The 17,700-nt window shown below is 32.7% G+C and overlaps 1 protein-coding gene across 1 annotated transcript in view; it reads left to right on the forward strand.

Annotated features, from left to right (window-relative positions):
• The window catches only part of LOC145736688 (uncharacterized), a 41,372-nt gene that overhangs the window by 9,368 nt on the left and 14,304 nt on the right, over positions 1-17,700 (forward strand). Inside the window, exons 2-8 of the mRNA XM_081991109.1 lie at positions 643-840; positions 1,197-1,272; positions 10,153-10,292; positions 10,358-10,531; positions 12,990-13,230; positions 13,283-13,410; positions 14,915-15,017. Coding sequence (XP_081847235.1) covers positions 643-840; positions 1,197-1,272; positions 10,153-10,292; positions 10,358-10,531; positions 12,990-13,230; positions 13,283-13,410; positions 14,915-15,017 — 1,060 coding nt within the window. The remainder of the gene's footprint in view (positions 1-642; positions 841-1,196; positions 1,273-10,152; positions 10,293-10,357; positions 10,532-12,989; positions 13,231-13,282; positions 13,411-14,914; positions 15,018-17,700) is intronic.

A 17,700-nucleotide genomic window follows, 5' to 3' on the forward strand; every position in this document is an offset into this window, starting at 1 on the left:
CTATCTGGCTACCGTTAAATATTAATAAATTTTATTATTTTATATCTTTAATATGCAATTTTGAACTATTGTTGCTTTAGAATCTCCAAATTTATGCATCAAATATAATCATATTATAAATTTTATTGAGTAAGTTGCAGTAGAATATAGTCGTAACATACGATATCATTATATACCAAACGTCAACAACTTTTCCATATTTAATATTATAGACTTGAAAAGGAAGTTTTTCTCTATTTTATGAAATAGGTAAACAACACAGCTCAAGGTTATTAATTGTATGCCGTAAAATTGAAAGTCTTATCCTTATCGCGTTCGATAATTAGCTTTCCAGTGTTATCTTTACGCAGTTTTTAGCAACACTTGTATTATTTTGGATCTAAGTTAGTACGGGCATTTATAAAGTCTGACTGAATTTTACTCTGGTTTAATGTTCTTCATTTATTCTCTTTTTGGGGTTATGCGATTGGAACAATGGCTGTAAGTAAGAGGTTAAGTCCCTATAATTTATTGTTTTGTCATTGTTGTGGCACAAATTCTCATCAAAATTGTGTTTATATACTTATATCCTCATCTATAATAAGTCACTAATTTGATGTTAGTTAATATGTTGTAATTTTTTCTATTATTTCGCATTTACAGGATATGGATCTTATCGAAGTTTTGTGGAAACAGGACGTAGATCTTGGTTTCTCTTTGGAATTAGCCAGACAAGAAGAGCAGCTGAAGGACAAGGCGGCTGATGTAGTTGAGACTTTGAAAAATGATGCTGATGCTTCTACATCGCTGCTTATCGAAAAGGAAGCTGAGGAAGTTAAAGCTAAAAATGAAAAAGTTAAGGTTTGTGATTTTGTTTCATAAACTTCAAACTAGCACCACATTTATCTAATGTAACAAAACTATTCTCCTACCACAGTTTTTACATCAGTCAATTTTAAAAAAGAAAGGAATCCCAAATTTTTTAATACTGGATACTTTTTACGACACCAGCTATGTAGTCGAAAGTTTAGTTAGTCGCTCTATTGTGTCAAACGCAATGCTTTCAATATAACTCATAGTAACATTACTAACGTCAGTTATGACAATTTTTTTTGTAAACATGCAAAACTGTGGGATTGAAAATAGTAGTAATATTCTATTCACTGAGCTAATTTAGCATCTAGAAATTCTCCTACTGGATTTTTTTAATGTTACAGGAAGAAGAACCAGAAATCGAAACCGCCGAAGAGGATATTTGGGCTGGAGTTAACTACACAGTAGACACAGAAACTGGTGAGTATATAGTTGTTGTTTTTTTATGAACTGTCAGAGAGTTTGAGCCTGTTTAATAAACGACATTAAAAGGGGGTCGTTGTAAACTGAAAGGTTGTTCAAAAAAGTTATTAAACGAAGAACGGTACAACGCGTCGTGTGTGGTATTCATATCAATGTGCATATAATGATACTCATGCATTTGTGAAATGGTTTGTCACATTATGACAGACACCCATCAACGCGATAATTTATTTTAAAATTGATTCTTATCTCGGGAACAAAAGGACACACGAACGTCAGCCACTTAAATAAGCATAGAAAATTGTGGCAAATGTGTAAGTCGCTTTATTGGGTATAGTTAAGTTAATTGTTGTTGTTTTTTGCGTTGGTTGAGAGGCAATTTGTCCATTTTGTACAGCATCATATAATAACGGTCTAGGTTAGGAGTTGTGACCATACAAAAAGTTCGGTTTCGCACCTGGGGACAGTTCATACAAGGATACGTCTCTATTCCCGAGGGATCTAAAAAATAGTCGTCAAAAATAAATACAATCATTAATACAGACGGGGAATAATAGACAAATTTTGCTGATCTCATCGGATGTCAAGGAAGACCATTAGTCATAAACGCCATTGCTACTGTGAAATACCCTAACCCTACAGAAACGGGCCCAGCCACCCTTGCCTTTAATCTAATTGAATAACATAATATTATTACAAGCTTCTGATTAGCTAAGGTCGAAAAAACGTCATATCTTTATGTGTCAGAGCACTTGCAAAAGTTGTATTTTATACGGGGTTTCATTTTTCTATCCCGGACTCTGGGTTTCTCGAGTATTTCAAGAGATGCAAGAGGTAGGTTAAATTAGGGCACAGAGGCAAAATTTGGTGTACAATAAAATGTCGCATTAAAACATTTCTAATTGCGAGTACTAACTTCTCTTAAAAATAAAGGTATTCCACGGTAGGGCTCGAAATATGTTTAAATCAAAATCCGCATTTTATTCATTAATTTGGTGAAAAATGTGTACGAATTTAGTATTTTTTCAAGAATTTGCAAGAACCAAAATTCCATTAGAATATTTAACAGACTTTGCATGTAAACAGTAAATTAGTAAGGGTAGTAAAGGCGCGGGTTTAAGACGCCAATGTTGGTAGAAAAAAATTGGAATGGGATATTAAAAAAGAGGCGGTGAAGACTAGCGAAGCAGAGATAAAAGGGAAAATGATAATACGTTTTATCACAGAGCGCTCCCCTAATGCAAGAACACAGAACACTCGTAATGATGGAAAATCAAGGGGCTCAATCGCAAGCTGAGGGATGATGATAAGGTTGTGATACTTTTTTGATATATGGCATAGACTTATTTTAGTTGATAACATTTTAAGAAATTATTCTCCATTTGCTTCCAGTATTGATATAAATGGTGGTTCAAATTCAGGGTGGAATGTACAAAAAAAAATCTAAAGTGTCATATAATTCCTAATCGAAAAAAAGTTACTCATTTTAAACTTTTACTCATGCCAAATAAAATTTGGCATGTGTGTTCATCACCATTTTAAAATGGTCATTTGAGATTTTTTTAATTTATAAAAATAATCTGGAGAGATGGCGTTTAAAAAGTTTGACAGCTTCAACTTTCTTTAAGCTGTAACTTTAGAGCATTCTGATGTAGCACATGTAATAGCCCATACTTTTTCCTAAGAAAAGTTTATCTGCTCATTTGTTTTCATTTTGCATAGTTTTTCAGATACAGGTCATTTTTATACAATAATTCATAAAGAAATAAAAATCGTACCTGTCTAGATTATTTTAAAAATATTTCAAATTCTCTTTTAAAATGGAGAACATGCCAAAATTTTATTTTCAAGTTTTTTGTTGTTTAGGAATTAAAATAAAAAAACTGGTTTTTGGAGCAAATATTTTAGGGCTCGCTATAGCTCCGCTATGTAACTCCCACTCTAAAGTATCATACAATCAATTTGGACCACCCTGTATTAGGCATTATTCGATCTATATGTTTATGTAAAACGAACGTTATTTCCAGCTTATTCAGCTCCTTTTTGTTTTTACAAAAATTTAATTTAATTTAATTATTTCATCATGGTAATTTTGAAGGTATAAAACCTTTTCAAAATGAACGTTCTTTGCCGTGGAATCAAGCCTGACACGGGTAGGTATTCTGAGAAACATTCGTATAAGTAAAACTGTTAAGTCATGGCGTATACTGGGCTGAATAAAAAGTTATATTGAAGGCCCAGTACCTTTTTTGGCTGTTTCATTTATACCGACACCTGCCTTTAAATTACTTAATTTAAAACTTTCAACGCACCTTACGGCTTCGCTTTTTAATGGAGACTATTTTTTCCTTATTTTGTCCTTATTAAAATTGTGTTATAATGAAACGAGTTATTATCAATTTTCAGAGGGTGGAAATAAATAGTACATTTTAAAGTGTTTGCTATAGAATTTTTTTAACTCTGGTGTATGTACATACAGAGTGGTTGAAAATACACAGACTTAATTTAAGTTGCACCCTTTATAATTCAATTACTTACAACAGCTTTTATATTAGTACTTTCTTGGCAATAAAAGCTATTTTCAGCGGGGCTTGGTATCTGGGTAACATAATATTTTTATAATAAACGATAAAAGTAAAAATAATAAATTCATATAGATAAAAAAAAAAGGAACAACGTTTAATGGAAAAAGCAGCGGCAAATTCCTTGGATCAAGTCGAAAGATTAATGTTAAAGTCGCTATAATAGTTGGGGGTTAAATGTGCTTCGATCCCCCCTTGTGTCAGCCCCTCTGCAATTCCCTTTCCCTGGCCCCCATTGTCTGAAATGGCGGCCATATTAGTTGTTCGAGTTCGCTCTGTTGCCTCTGTTCTGATTGGCTTTACCAGTTTTCAACTCGGCACAGTCTGTATAGTGAACGTTCTTTGATCTGAAGGATACATACAGCATACTTGAAAAGTACCGGTTTATTGTTAGTTTCGTTTTTCTCTTATTTATTTATTTATTTACTTTTCATGACTGAAAGTGAATATATCACGTGCCTGACAACATTTTGTGTGTGATCCGTTTCTGGATTTTTACATTACCTAATTATAGACGAAATCAATCTTTTTTGGATTTTAAGGTAGGTATTCTGGTAATCCTTAAAATTTAACGTGCTTTTTGTTTCGATGGCATCATTAGCCTCGGCAGTAGACCATATCTATATATTAATAATTTTGGTTTGCTGCACATTCAAAACGTCAAAAAACTCATATTGTATCCAAATTTATGATTAATGATCTAGGGTTAGGCATAATAGATATAAAGGTATGCCCAGAGACCTTGCTGCATGACTCGGTCAAATTAGTTTTGATCTTGAAAAATGAAATAATTTCGGCCTTTTGGGATCCCTTAGGTTTATTCCTCACTATTATCCACATCTAGGTAGAATCTACTATAGTATTTCTAAGCAGTCAGATTCTAGTCCTGCACATTTTCAACAAACCTAATTAAGTGCCCCGACAATACTGTATAGCAGTTTTGGCTTCACACAATTATTATTGCCTTAACTATTTGATAAAAAAAAGATTTGAATCAAAGGCCTAACTATTTGATTATATTGGAGAGTCGATAGGAATTCCTCGAAAAAAAAAAGGACAAGTAGCACTTGTTCCGACGTGAATCGAAATACGAAAGGGCCCATCACTCTATTGTAGTGGGTAAAGTGTCAAAAATTACATTTTCTATGGTCGGTCAAGAAGGTAAATAAACAGTGGATGACGTTGATGACAGCAGTCCACATTTAAGAGAGCTCAAAAGGCACTTGAGACTGTCTAATAACATTTTAGATAATAATCTTTTTGAAACATAACAGAAGTAGCGCAAAAATTAAATTTAAATGGCTTAAAGGGATAGCGATGGGCTGGAAAGGATTTTACTTACACGTTTTAACTTGAGATCGTATAGATTAAAGCGAAGAATAAAAGGCTGAAAAGGAACAAATCTTGCAATCTCTTCAAAATCAATTTTGTTTATTACTCGTTTAAAGTCCTTCTTAATTTCCTGTGTTTTATTTCGTAACTTGAGGGATCCATAGCGTATTTTGTCGAAAAAATCCTTTCTCACGTTTCGCATTAGCAATGGTTTTTCAAGGGCAAACAAGAACAGTGGTAAATTGTCTTTTTATGGTTTATAATGTTTTGTCATACCTTGTTTAGGAAAAAATATCGACACTCGTACATAGCGTAGAAACTAAAGAGAATTTTGTATCGATATTGATTGGATTTGCCGACATTGTTTTTAACATAGGTATTTCCAATTGTTCGTGGCATTGGGAATACCTTCAGAAGAGTCTAATTCAAGTATATGAACATTTATTACACAAAATAAGATGCTACTAATACTTCACATGGTTTTCCTTCTTTCAGTAGATTTATTAGGCGATATTTCGTAAAAAAAATACAAAAATAACAAACATTTTATAACATTTAGCAATTATTATATGTATTGTTTTGCTTTATCTTTCATTAATTAACTCAAGCAATAATAACATTGTATTTTTGTCCTGACGACGATCTAAATGCAATTGAAAAAGTGAGTGATGAATTCAAATATAAACGAGATCCTTTCCGGTTTTTTTGTTTGTTTCATAGAGCTATATTTAAAAGTACTAACAAAAATGTTATTTGCATTCAGACCTGTTTTTTTTTCTTTTTTTTACAAAATTAGGTAAGCGTAATTTACTGAAAATAAAAAACTGATTTTGTTATAACAAAAAAAGAGGGCTTGCACGACACTGGAAGGCACAGAAAACCATTGGCAGATGTAATTTTTAAATCAAAATCATTAGCGGTTTGTTGGAGCGGCAGAACTGTATTGCGAGAGAGAGAGGGAACAGAATGGTTCCCATTGGCGGTTTCTTTGATGGTGCATTCCTTCTACGCGTAAGTGGCTTTCAGGCCGAACGAAATCTATCTTTCCGAACCAAGAAATTCAGTTTAATCATCCCGCCTTAATTGCGCATAATTAACTTTTTCAATAATAATTCATATGTCTAAATAAAAAGAGGTGGAGTTTAATAAAAGTAACGGCGATTCGATAATGCTACTTGGATTAATTAAGATTTCGTTTGCTTAAGATTACATTGTTTAGTTTTAAATATCAGCCCTTAGGACGCAAAAAATGTTAAGTTAAAGTAAAATGCTGAAACATAGTGATAGAGTAAATATTAGTAAATATATACCTGTATAGGAATGTATAAGTATGTAATTATATTATATACGTAGCGCTGGTAATTCTTTTGTATTCCCGACCATTGTAAGGAAAGGTAAATATAATAATAATAGCCTAAAAAGTAATCACTTTTACTTTCGTTGATTTGTGATGCCTTCATTTTGGTAGTTCTGTTTTGAACTTAAATTGTTTACTTTTCAACGCCAGATGAAATTGTTACAGATGTGGTTATTATAACGATTTCGGCAATAAATTACTTTTTGACCTTCTCAGTTTTTTATCCACGAAACTATTTCGCAACAACTGGGTCTGACAGTTGGTTTTCAATTACACCTGCCATTTCTAAGCTGTTTGTGAAATCGAGATAACATTACGCAATTTCTCACTTGCATTTCCTAGTTTAAATTGATTTTAATCGTAAATGACGATTAGACAAGACGTCAGAAATATAATCTAACCCAACAATCGTAGGTCAGTTGGCAGTCAATTTCGTATAAAAACTTAATTGTTTATCAGTATTTGGTGACTTCCATACTGATAATATGAAGAACACAATAATAATAGATTATTTACATTACACCTGTTAATCCAAACTGTTATATGCATACCTAGTGCCAAAATAAATTGGAATTTCGTTAACTTGTCATCCTTGGTCAGCATAAAAATTGTCTAGTCATTTTTGAAAGAAGTAATTGTATTAACATTACCCGTCGCATACTCAGTCGCTATTCAAATAGCTTTTTATTTGGTTAACTAATCTATGTTTATCATTTATTGCTCTAGTTTTTCTATTATTTGGTTATGTTTACTGCAATTGTACTAAGCAGGTTTTTACCGCAGTGTGAACTCAATAAATTAAATCTGAAAAACTAATAATAAATAATTAACATTAATTGTCAATTTGGACATATCTTTGACTTACCTACGATAAAAATTTTAAGTAATTCAAAAAACTGCAAAATTGCATATGGTCTGATATCAAATATGTCTAATTTTTTTTTCTTTATTCTAAAAATGCAATAACCATAATGAATTCAATTATGTATACTGTAGTACTTTTGTTCCATGTTGAGTTGTTTTAGTTACAAGATGATAAATAAATCCCGAAACATTTTGTGTTTATCATTTTAGTCTATAGCCAATTTAATGCGAATAACTTTTTACAAAAATAGTTTTTACCAATAATGACTATCACATTAATGCGATTTGGGTTATTCACTAGTTAGTCACCTTTGGAGTCATTTGGTGGTCTATGCTATGCAGGACAACAAAGTTAATCTTTTTAAATGCATCCTAGACTTAATTTCACCAATTTAATGGATTATTTTGCTAAAGTCAGCCAAAATAAGTACCTACTTCAGAGTGATAAAAGAAATACAAAAGTCTCTCTCCTAAACTTATATTTTGCTTAAACTACTATACCAAAATAACAACACTGGGGTTGGTTTTAATTACTGTGTTAATGCGAGATTCACTGACCCATAGTTTAAACTACATTTACTAGTTATTCACATTAAATTGGGCTTATTTTCAAAAATTAAAAAAGTAATAGGAACTGTTCTACAGGGAGTAGGATTACCTCTAACCTAGTAAACTCACTTGGGTGGTAAAATCGTTTTTATCGACAGCTTAAGATACAAAATTTGGGGTGTGTAAAACGATTATCATATTTGACTTGAATTTATTTAACGCAAATACATTTATAAAATAAATGGGTTTAACCTTTTTCAAGACCATGTTAGATTTTTTTTATTTTTGTTTCCATGTACATCATACCAAATTTATTATACATAAAAGTTATAAACCGGCCAATTAAAAGTTTTTAAATCCTCAGAAGAACAAAATTATGCTACGTTCGACATTCAAGCCAATACTGATAATGTGTCAAATATGTCTGTCGATTGTCTTAATTAGAGTAAAAGCTTGACACATAAAATCTTTAGAAATGTCATTTATTAATTTTATTAAAAAATGCCTAGTTATGGAGCACTGATGTGTTTTTAAAAAACAATTTGTAGTTTCGAAAATAGCTGCAAAACGGAAAATCGGTCTATCATCCGCCAAATATAAATAAAAACACTGTTAGATATCGTTTTAGTCTCTTTTAATTAGTTACTTATTTTAAATACACAGGTTTTCTTGTAAATTTTATTAGAAGTTTATTAGAACCTCACAAAAAATAAGGAATATCCGATATTCCTCGGCCATTGTAATTACGTAAAATGTAGACCATGAACGGGGTGGAGAAACTAAAGGGCCCATAAATATGTTACATTTATTGGTCGGGACAATGAGATGGAAGTAAAGTTAATACCTTCGTAAGGGGAGGGGGGAAAGATACCATGCTGGTAGGCTTTTTAGTCACGCTTAGTCCTCCGTCGGCGATCATTATATTAAGCTTTCGACCACTTGTTTTTTCTTGGCCTTTGTTTGTCATCCCATCCAATGAAAATGTTCCAAATTGCTTGTGAGTGCCGGTTTTTAGTTAGTTTTTGTGACAATTTTGGGAAAACGTTTATAATAAAAATTGGATAACATTATCAAGGTAATTTTCTTAAATATTGATTTTGTGCGGTATTTGAGTGATACAATACGAAAGGGCCACCAAATACTGCATTTAAAACTATAAATAAATTTGAGAACCAATCTAATGTTTTGATTGTGGTGGAACATCGGTTTGTTGCCATATTCATGGAAAATATCGATATTCGTAAGTTGCAATTATGTTTTGATACGGAATAACCAATGTGAGTGTTATTTTCTTTTAAAAGAAAGAAGAGTCAATAAACGTAGTATCATCTTTGTTTAAATAAAATCGTAATTATCCAAGAATAATCATTCGCAAATTCAAATCCGACTTAGAGCATGCTAGAAAGTCAATCAAGTATCAAATCACGCAATCAAGTTTCTGATTGTAAAATAATTACCTTTATACCGAGACCGGGTACTAATTTGAATAGTTAATAGATCTTATAAGCTGTCAATAACTTATCGGCTTTATATCTGCGTATATCCTGGTCGTTCCGGAAAAAAACATATAATTGCATTTCGCCTTTTGCAGTTGTTATTAATAAACAGCCATTTTGAATGAAAATTTAGAAAATTAATTTAAACGGCTGTTCAATAGAAAGTTGATGAAGTCTACTAAATAACGAAGATCTTGTTTTTATTTAACCATCTAAAGAGTAAGACTGCTCCAATTCCTCGGGACACCCATCCTTAATAAAGTGAAATGTTAAGGCTTCCTACTTTTCTACTAGTTACAAATTTGTTTTAAAATTATTCGTTATTAAAAAAATACGGACTGTTATTAATTATGATTAATTAATAGTAATACATCCACTGGCATTCGTAAACAGCATGTAACTGAACATTTTTAAAGAAAAAGGAGTTTTCTTTCTGTAATATTGTAATATTGCGGTAAAAGGCATAGTTTAGACTATTGTTTTCTTTTCTGTGTTATTTTTTGCTTAATATCTATTTTGATAAATCTGAAAATAGTAAAAACCATTCAAAACCCACATATACAATGGAAATCGGTAACATTACCATTCTACTAATTCGGTCATGTTGAAAGTTTAAGTATTGTATAAATTAAAATCGATATATAATTACCGCCACTGAATTTGTAACACTAATTGTCGTTACTTTCTCAATTTACAGGAGAGTATGTGATAAAAGGAGAACTTGGGGCCGATGCTAATTCTTCATGCGACTTAGGAGACCTTGCCTTACCCCTGTCCGAATTCTTTCTAGATGAAGCTCTAAGTTTAGTAGAACTTGACGATGATAATTCGCAACAGGTATTGTTTTACCATTCCTGGTTAAAACTGGCCGGTTTGAAAAACGCATACTTGCATGATTATAGAAAAATGCCTCTGGGCTGTTAGCAAGTCTTGAGGCTCTAGAAGAAAGCAACAAGAAACCAGGAGAAGCTTCAGAAGCAAATGCTACTGGCAGCGATTTAGGGGACGAGTTTGATTTGTTTGCAGACATGATTCAAACACCCCAGTTTCACCACCCTCATCATAGGGCTTTTCAGGTAAGAAATTAAAAAATTGCTGCTTTTTGAATCATCGCTCAGTCAAAAGCACCGACGCATGAAATAAGATAAACACTCAACCATGACTACTTACCAAATAAATTAAGTAAGGAAAACTACCATTATCTCCAGTTTTTTGAATTGGAATGTAATTTAAAAATCTACCGAACCCTTAATAAATTCATTAATCGTTCAGGATCAATTCGAACATTCATTGTATCTCTCAGATATTTCTATTATAAAATCTTCAATTATTTTAAAGACATGCCTTCGGAACTGTAATATTATGTGGAAAACAGAGAGTGAAAAATACGTTAATATTCGCATATTCACATATATCATATTTACATTTTAATGAAGTATTCTATGACTGAAAGTAAATGAAAGTTTAGCTAAAAGAAGTATGTTTAAAAACCCATTTTGTACTACGTAGTTAACAAACACATATTCAACCAAATGATAAAAACAAATGTTGATTTAATTTGTTGAATTTTAGTTGCAAATATTTAATTATTTACTTTTAAAGAACTGGGGAATATAGAAGGGGAACAGCCCTATTTAAACTTTAAAGAAACATTATACAAACTTATTTACTCTGGTTATAGATACAATTCATTTTCAGTTAAAATATTATTTTTATCCTTCGTCATGTTATTGAATAGATAAAACCGCTATATAAGAACATCTTGGTATTTTTATAAGTTAAAAATCAACCTATTTTAAGTTTGTACATGAGATAAAACCTTCTGTAAGTTCGACGATCAGACCACCGTATCTAGAGATAATTTTAAAAGTTTTAAATAGGTACGTGGCTGTAATTATTCGTCTACACCAGTAAATCTGTAAGAAACTATCTCATTTAATAAATCATATCTTGAAAATAACCGCTACCACAAAGCGCTTTAGAAACGCATAGTAAAAATTTCAAAGTGTATTTTTATTATGACAAATGAACTGCGGAGTCTGAGGTAGTGTCTCCTTTTGTTACTTGTGGGTTCCTCTTGTCAAATTATCATTCGGCGAGGGTTTTAAAGCGCCATCATCAGTATATTCATCTTTTATGAAAGTCGCATTGTTAGGTACCTGTCCTAACTGTCAGTGCAGGTGTAAAATGGTAAAGGTTCACAAAAGAACTCCTAACCACATAGGGTTAATTTGTTAAAACAACAAGGGATTCAATGCTATGTTAATCCCGTTAATCGTCGTTCAAAAGTAGAAAGAAGACAATTTCCTTCTTGTTACTATTATAATAGGGTATAAATTAAACTTAAAAATTTTGAAATTTGAATCCCACACATTTACATTTACAATATTTTCCGAATTTTCTTGACCAAGTTAATTGAAAGTTAACATTCTCACAAATCTAAACTTTAGTACATATCGTTAGAATATATTATGAATAATGAAAAAGTATAATCGAGGTCATACTTAGTCTTTAAACAGATCAGACGGATGTCGTATAAGATGGAACCCTCGTCACAAGAATTAAATTAGAAAATAATCGTTTTTCTATGTTTGATGTTGAGTTTTGAGGTGCATTTTAACAAAACCATCGTGACATTTAATTTATTAGGTGTTAATAGTTCTCATACGAAATGTCAAATTGATCGATAAACTTTACTGTAATGGGTTTGTAATACCTACAGTGTAATAATTCTTCACTAGCTTCGTGTAGGGTACCTCTAACTAACGATTCACATTGTAGTATTGGTACTATAATATCACAATAATATTGATTTTAAGGGAAACAAAGCACTTTGTGGGAAGCTGGGTGAACCCTGCTGGCAGTCGCTCTTATCTTTTTAACTGTCCAAGTGGTAGAGTGCACTTGAGTTTGGGGTATTACTGAACAAAAATCAAGATGATTGACATCCGGTCGGTATTTTATATAACTTATATAGGTAAAAAAATCGATTTTAGCAAAATTAATTACTATTTAAAAAATCTTTTGATCGGTGTGCGGATTTATCGGTATATCATGGCAATTTTTTCAAATAAGTTTTACGCCACTTTGTATAATGCCAGTCTGACACTTTCAGTAGATATTACAGAAAAAAGTGTTCTCAAACGCAACTCAAAATAAAGTTGAGAGATTTGTTGGCTATGGCTAGTTTTGTTTATTTGTCAACCTTTAGTTTGATTAGACGTCAATTTTGTTGAATTAATATAAAAATGTTTCTCACACATCTCGAATCTCGTGAATTTAAAGCTCCGACATAATATGTTTAAAGAATTTTTTCTGTTTATTTTTGCATTTTTTATTGCAGCGATCCGTTATCGTTATGGAAGAATCTAAGAAACAAAATACTAAAAAATTTCATTTTCAGACGTTTAAAAAAACTAATTTTCTATATCTTAGCCATTTAGCTATAAATCCCCTTAATCGAAAGTCAGTCTAAAATTGTGTTTAATTCCTCGATCAAGTTTCGGAGCAAAAAGTAACGATTGCTATTTTCAGAGCCGCATGCCTCTCGTGCGCACTGTAAGCATGGAGCAGCGCTGGCAAGACCTGGCAAATTTATTGAGCCTCCCCAACCCCGGCGAGATCCACCCCTTCGGGGCTCACCACGCCCTCCCCAACTATCCCCACCCTCATGCTCACCCCTCTGCTTACGATACCAGGGGCGTCCTATTGCATAACGCTACGTTGCCTACACCTATGGGAGACTTAAATAGTACGATGCCTTATGGAAATTTAGGTTAGTTCTTATTTACTTTAATTTTATAAGGATTTATTGAAGTTGAATTTAGGTGGAACTATTGGAAATGCCGTAGCCACATCGATGAATCTTACGAACAGCAGTGAACCAATGGGCGAATCAAGCACGGCTCCGCATTACAAATTAGAGCCACCTTCCAATGACATGATGTATTATCAGGTAATTTATTTATTTTTAATTTAAGATTTGTATGTTTATGAATTGAAATCGACATTATCACTCCAAAGTTAGGATATATATATACAGGGTGTCCCGCGAGGTAAGGGACAAGGTTTCACTACATGTTCTTTAGGTGAATTCGAGTCGAAAATGTCTTATAAAAAAGGTCCCCAAATGCTTCCTTGTCAAGATATGATTTTTTAAAATTTAATAGTGTTATTGTGCCGGAAACTACAATAATTCCGAAATAATAATTTTATTTAACACTGTGAAAAAACCTTTTTACAATAATTGTTCAAAGTGTCCACCTTCATATTGTAAGCATAGTTTAGCCTTTTTAATGATGTGGCTGATACCTTCCCCATTTTTTCCCAACACGGTGGTTATTTTAGGTCGTCAGCGATATTATTAATTTCAGCGATATTACTAAACTCTTCATATGTATCGAAAAGTATTAGTCCATATGCCCACAGTGGAGTAGTGAGTGTGAGAAAAAACAAAACTCGTCGTCTCCATAAAATATTTATTAATTAAGTTGTTATCTGCCTAACATGTTTCGGGTGTATTCAGACACCCATCTTCAGAGGCTTAACTAGATCACTAGTCTGCTGGCTGTCATTCTACAAGGGGGGACAGCTGAACCCAGATGTACTTAAGTGTACTTCTTCATATGTGCTTATTTACTATACATCACTAAAATCAGAATAAAACGTACTATTTTTTGGGCTAAAAATCCAAACGAAACGTCGTGTGGCAAATTTGAATCATTGGGAAAAAGTGGCAATAAAAAAATGCTCGAAAAAATGCTTCTAGTTTTGGGATATTTCTTCAAATAAGGTTAGAAATAAATAAAAACAAAAAATATAAATTTTCAGTTTTTTTTTCGGATATCTTCGAAAGTACTAGGATAATCGAAATTTTTAAAACTGCATTTGGTTTAATTTTGGCTTTAAATTGCGCAACTTTGCCCCAATTTAAACTTTCTCGTAATCCCAATGGTGAGGGTCGAATTTGAATTACCCTGTATATATTTCAGTAAAATTATTAAAGTCAAACAAATTTGTCACAAAGGCAGACAGCATATTATTGTAATTTCCATTTTATCGGATATGTTAAGGAAGTCAAAACTCTGCACTAGTTAAATTCCAATTAACCTTTACTTCTGATTTGTTACGTGTACAAATAACTGGATCACAAAATCGCAAATAAAAAAAATAACAAAATAAAGTATAATTGAGAAACTGATAGATAAGGATTAATATACAAAAGTGCTTGTTTTAATTAATTCCATTATTTTACTCAAACCCCTAGACCCTCTTGTGAAGATGATGAAATATATAGCTTTCTTCGTGATTATTCACGCTGAACTCTATCAAACAAATATGTAGAAGTATTTTTGTGAAATGGACCTTTTTGCCGTAATCAAAAACACCTGAATTATATCTTTTACAATTTGTCTTTCACTTACCAATTATGTAAATAAGTTATTTTAATGTGGTTTAAGAATAACTCAGGATCGGAATTTGCTAACAACCAGACTGATGGTTTCTTATCTAATTTGCTTAATGACGAAGATTTGCAGCTGATGGACATGGCCATGAATGAAGGTAAGTCTAGCTATACCATAAACGGCGGGAGCGAGTAAAGTCTTTAACGTTATTACGGGCAAACCAATTGTTCAATTGCTTTGCAACTTTCAGGTTTAACTAATTTTGGGGCGTAGATTCGATCTATGATAACCGATTTTTCGTATCTGTCAAAATGACAGATCTCAAATTTTCAAGCTGTCAAAATGACAGTTTTAAAAAAAAAATCGAAAAATCGGGCTTCGTATGGCACCCCTTTGGACCAAACGGCAACTTTTGGCTATTTTCGATTTCTGTCAAAATGACAGGTGTGACCTGTAGCCTGTACGGGGGATTTTGAAAGGTTATAGCGGCCGAACGGTTAGAGTTAGGAAAGTGCCGTTCACAGGTCATTTTAATGATTTTTACCCCTCTATCGAATGACGGTGGTTTGACAGCTCTAGGATGACATTTAATGACAGATGTCACATTGACATGTCAAAAAATGTGTTACACCATATGTTTTTTTTGGCAGATTCGGAATCAGCGGGAAATTCTACGTTCAAAAATATGGCTACACTTGAAAATCGGTTGATAAATAAAAAAGTTAGAAAAGGCCATTATTACTCGCCGGCTTGCTTAGGGCCAATTAACAGGGAAATTTTTTTCCTCTGAATTTTCTGAAACTCACCTATTTAGGGGTTTTCGGGGTCCCTGAAAACGATGCTGCAAGTTTAAATTCTGTCAAGATTCAAATGACAGCTGTACCTGTCAAAATTGACATGTTAGAGTGGTTTATTTCAATTAACTTGGTTAGTATAGATTTTATGTCACCAAGTACGATATACAAAAGTATGCTTCTCGACAAACTACAGCGAAAAGCCTATTAGGATGAAAACGCTAACTGTTAAGGTTCTCGACTTATACGCCATCATCAGGGAAAAATGTCACACTTTCCACCCGTCATACCGGCATTATTTATTAACCGATTTTCTTCATATTTTCAGATTACCCTATTTTCGATACCTTCTTTCGATTATATGTGATGAAATGTCAAAATGACAGATGTCATTTTTTGACCTGTCAAAATGACAGGTTTTAAAAAAAAATCGAAAAATCGGGCTTCGTATGGCACCCCTTTGGACCAAACGGCAAATTTTGGCTATTTTCGATTTCTGTCAAAATGACAGGTGTGACCTGTAGCCTGTACGGGGGATTTTGAAAGGTTATAACGGCCGAACGGTTAGAGTTAGGAAAGTGCCGTTCACAGGTCATTTTAATGATTTTTACCCCTCTATCGAATGACGGTGGTTTGACAGCTCTAGGATGACATTTAATGACAGATGTCACATTGACATATCAAAAAATGTGTTACACCATATATTTTTTTTCGCAGATTCGGAATCAGCGGGAAATTCTACGTTCAAAAATATGGCTACACTTGAAAATCGGTTGATAAATAAAAAAGTTAGAAAAGGCGATTATTACTCGCCGGCTCGCTTAGGTACTCTTGGAAGTGAAATTTTTTTCCTCACAATTTCTCGAAACCCACTTTTTAAGGTGTTTTCGAGCTCGCTGAAACCGAAAACCCACTTTAAAATCACGTCACATTTCAAATGACAGGTCAGCATGTCAAAACTGGCAGTGAAGATATGTTTTTTAACAATAACTATGTTACAATATGTTTTAACGTAATTGTGGCATTATAACAATTTGTAGATATTTTCGATACCCATCGAAATGATTCTTTCAGTAAGAACGCTATCTGTTAGGGTTACCTCAGAAAATGAAAAAAACTATTATCACACAACCGAAAGTGCACACGTGCCAGACGATCAATCGACGTGAACAGCGTGGCGCGGTGGTATAGGAGCGGACTAGCAACCGTAGGGTATAGGGTTCGAGTCTCGCGTCGGCCCGTACTTTTTTTTTTTTTTTTTAACTCCTTTAACATATTATGTTATGTATTTATACAATTAATTTTTTTTTTACCTTTTACAAAATTATATATGTCACATTTTTCAAAATATGACATTTTCAAGGTCATCTTAAAAACAGTAACAGTTATACCCAAAATGACACCGGAAATGTGTTTAGATGGTCGAAATTATCAAAGTAAGTTTAATTTTTATTTTTCATTATATATCGTTACATGTCAAATGACAAAATATCATTTCACCTAACCTAAAGTCTACCGGTGTTGAACGAATGAAATGCGTGAACAGCGTGGAACGGTGTTAAGGTGACCGCGCTGGTGACCGTATGATGGTGGGTTCGAATCTCGGTGCCGGTCAATTTTTTTTTTTTTTTTTTTGTTATTTAAAAATTAAATTTATGTTTTTTTATCGTATTTTATTATTTGCTATCCCTTTTAAACAATGTATTTCAGTTATTTTTGAATATTTCACTAAATATGGTCTAAAATCTCACAAATTATGTAAATTTCATGGTCAAATTCTACAATTTGACAGTTACATTCAATTTGACACCGGAAGTGGGTTTAGAATGCCCAAATTACCTATGTTACATTATTTTGTTTTGTCATAATCCAATTTGAAGGTGTCATATAAGGTAGCATATGAAAGCCTAGAAAAACCGTACTTTCGACCAATTTTTTGTGCACCGCTCCGTTCAATCGCGAATAACTCGCTTATTACAAACTTTTGCTACACATCCATTATACAACTATTTGTAGCTAATCAATTAGGCTATCTATTGGCTTTCG

The sequence above is a fragment of the Ips typographus genome, linkage group LG12 (assembly GCF_016097725.1).
Source record: "Ips typographus isolate SLU linkage group LG12, UJ_Ityp_2.0, whole genome shotgun sequence".
NCBI classification, from domain to species: Eukaryota; Metazoa; Arthropoda; class Insecta; order Coleoptera; family Curculionidae; genus Ips; species Ips typographus.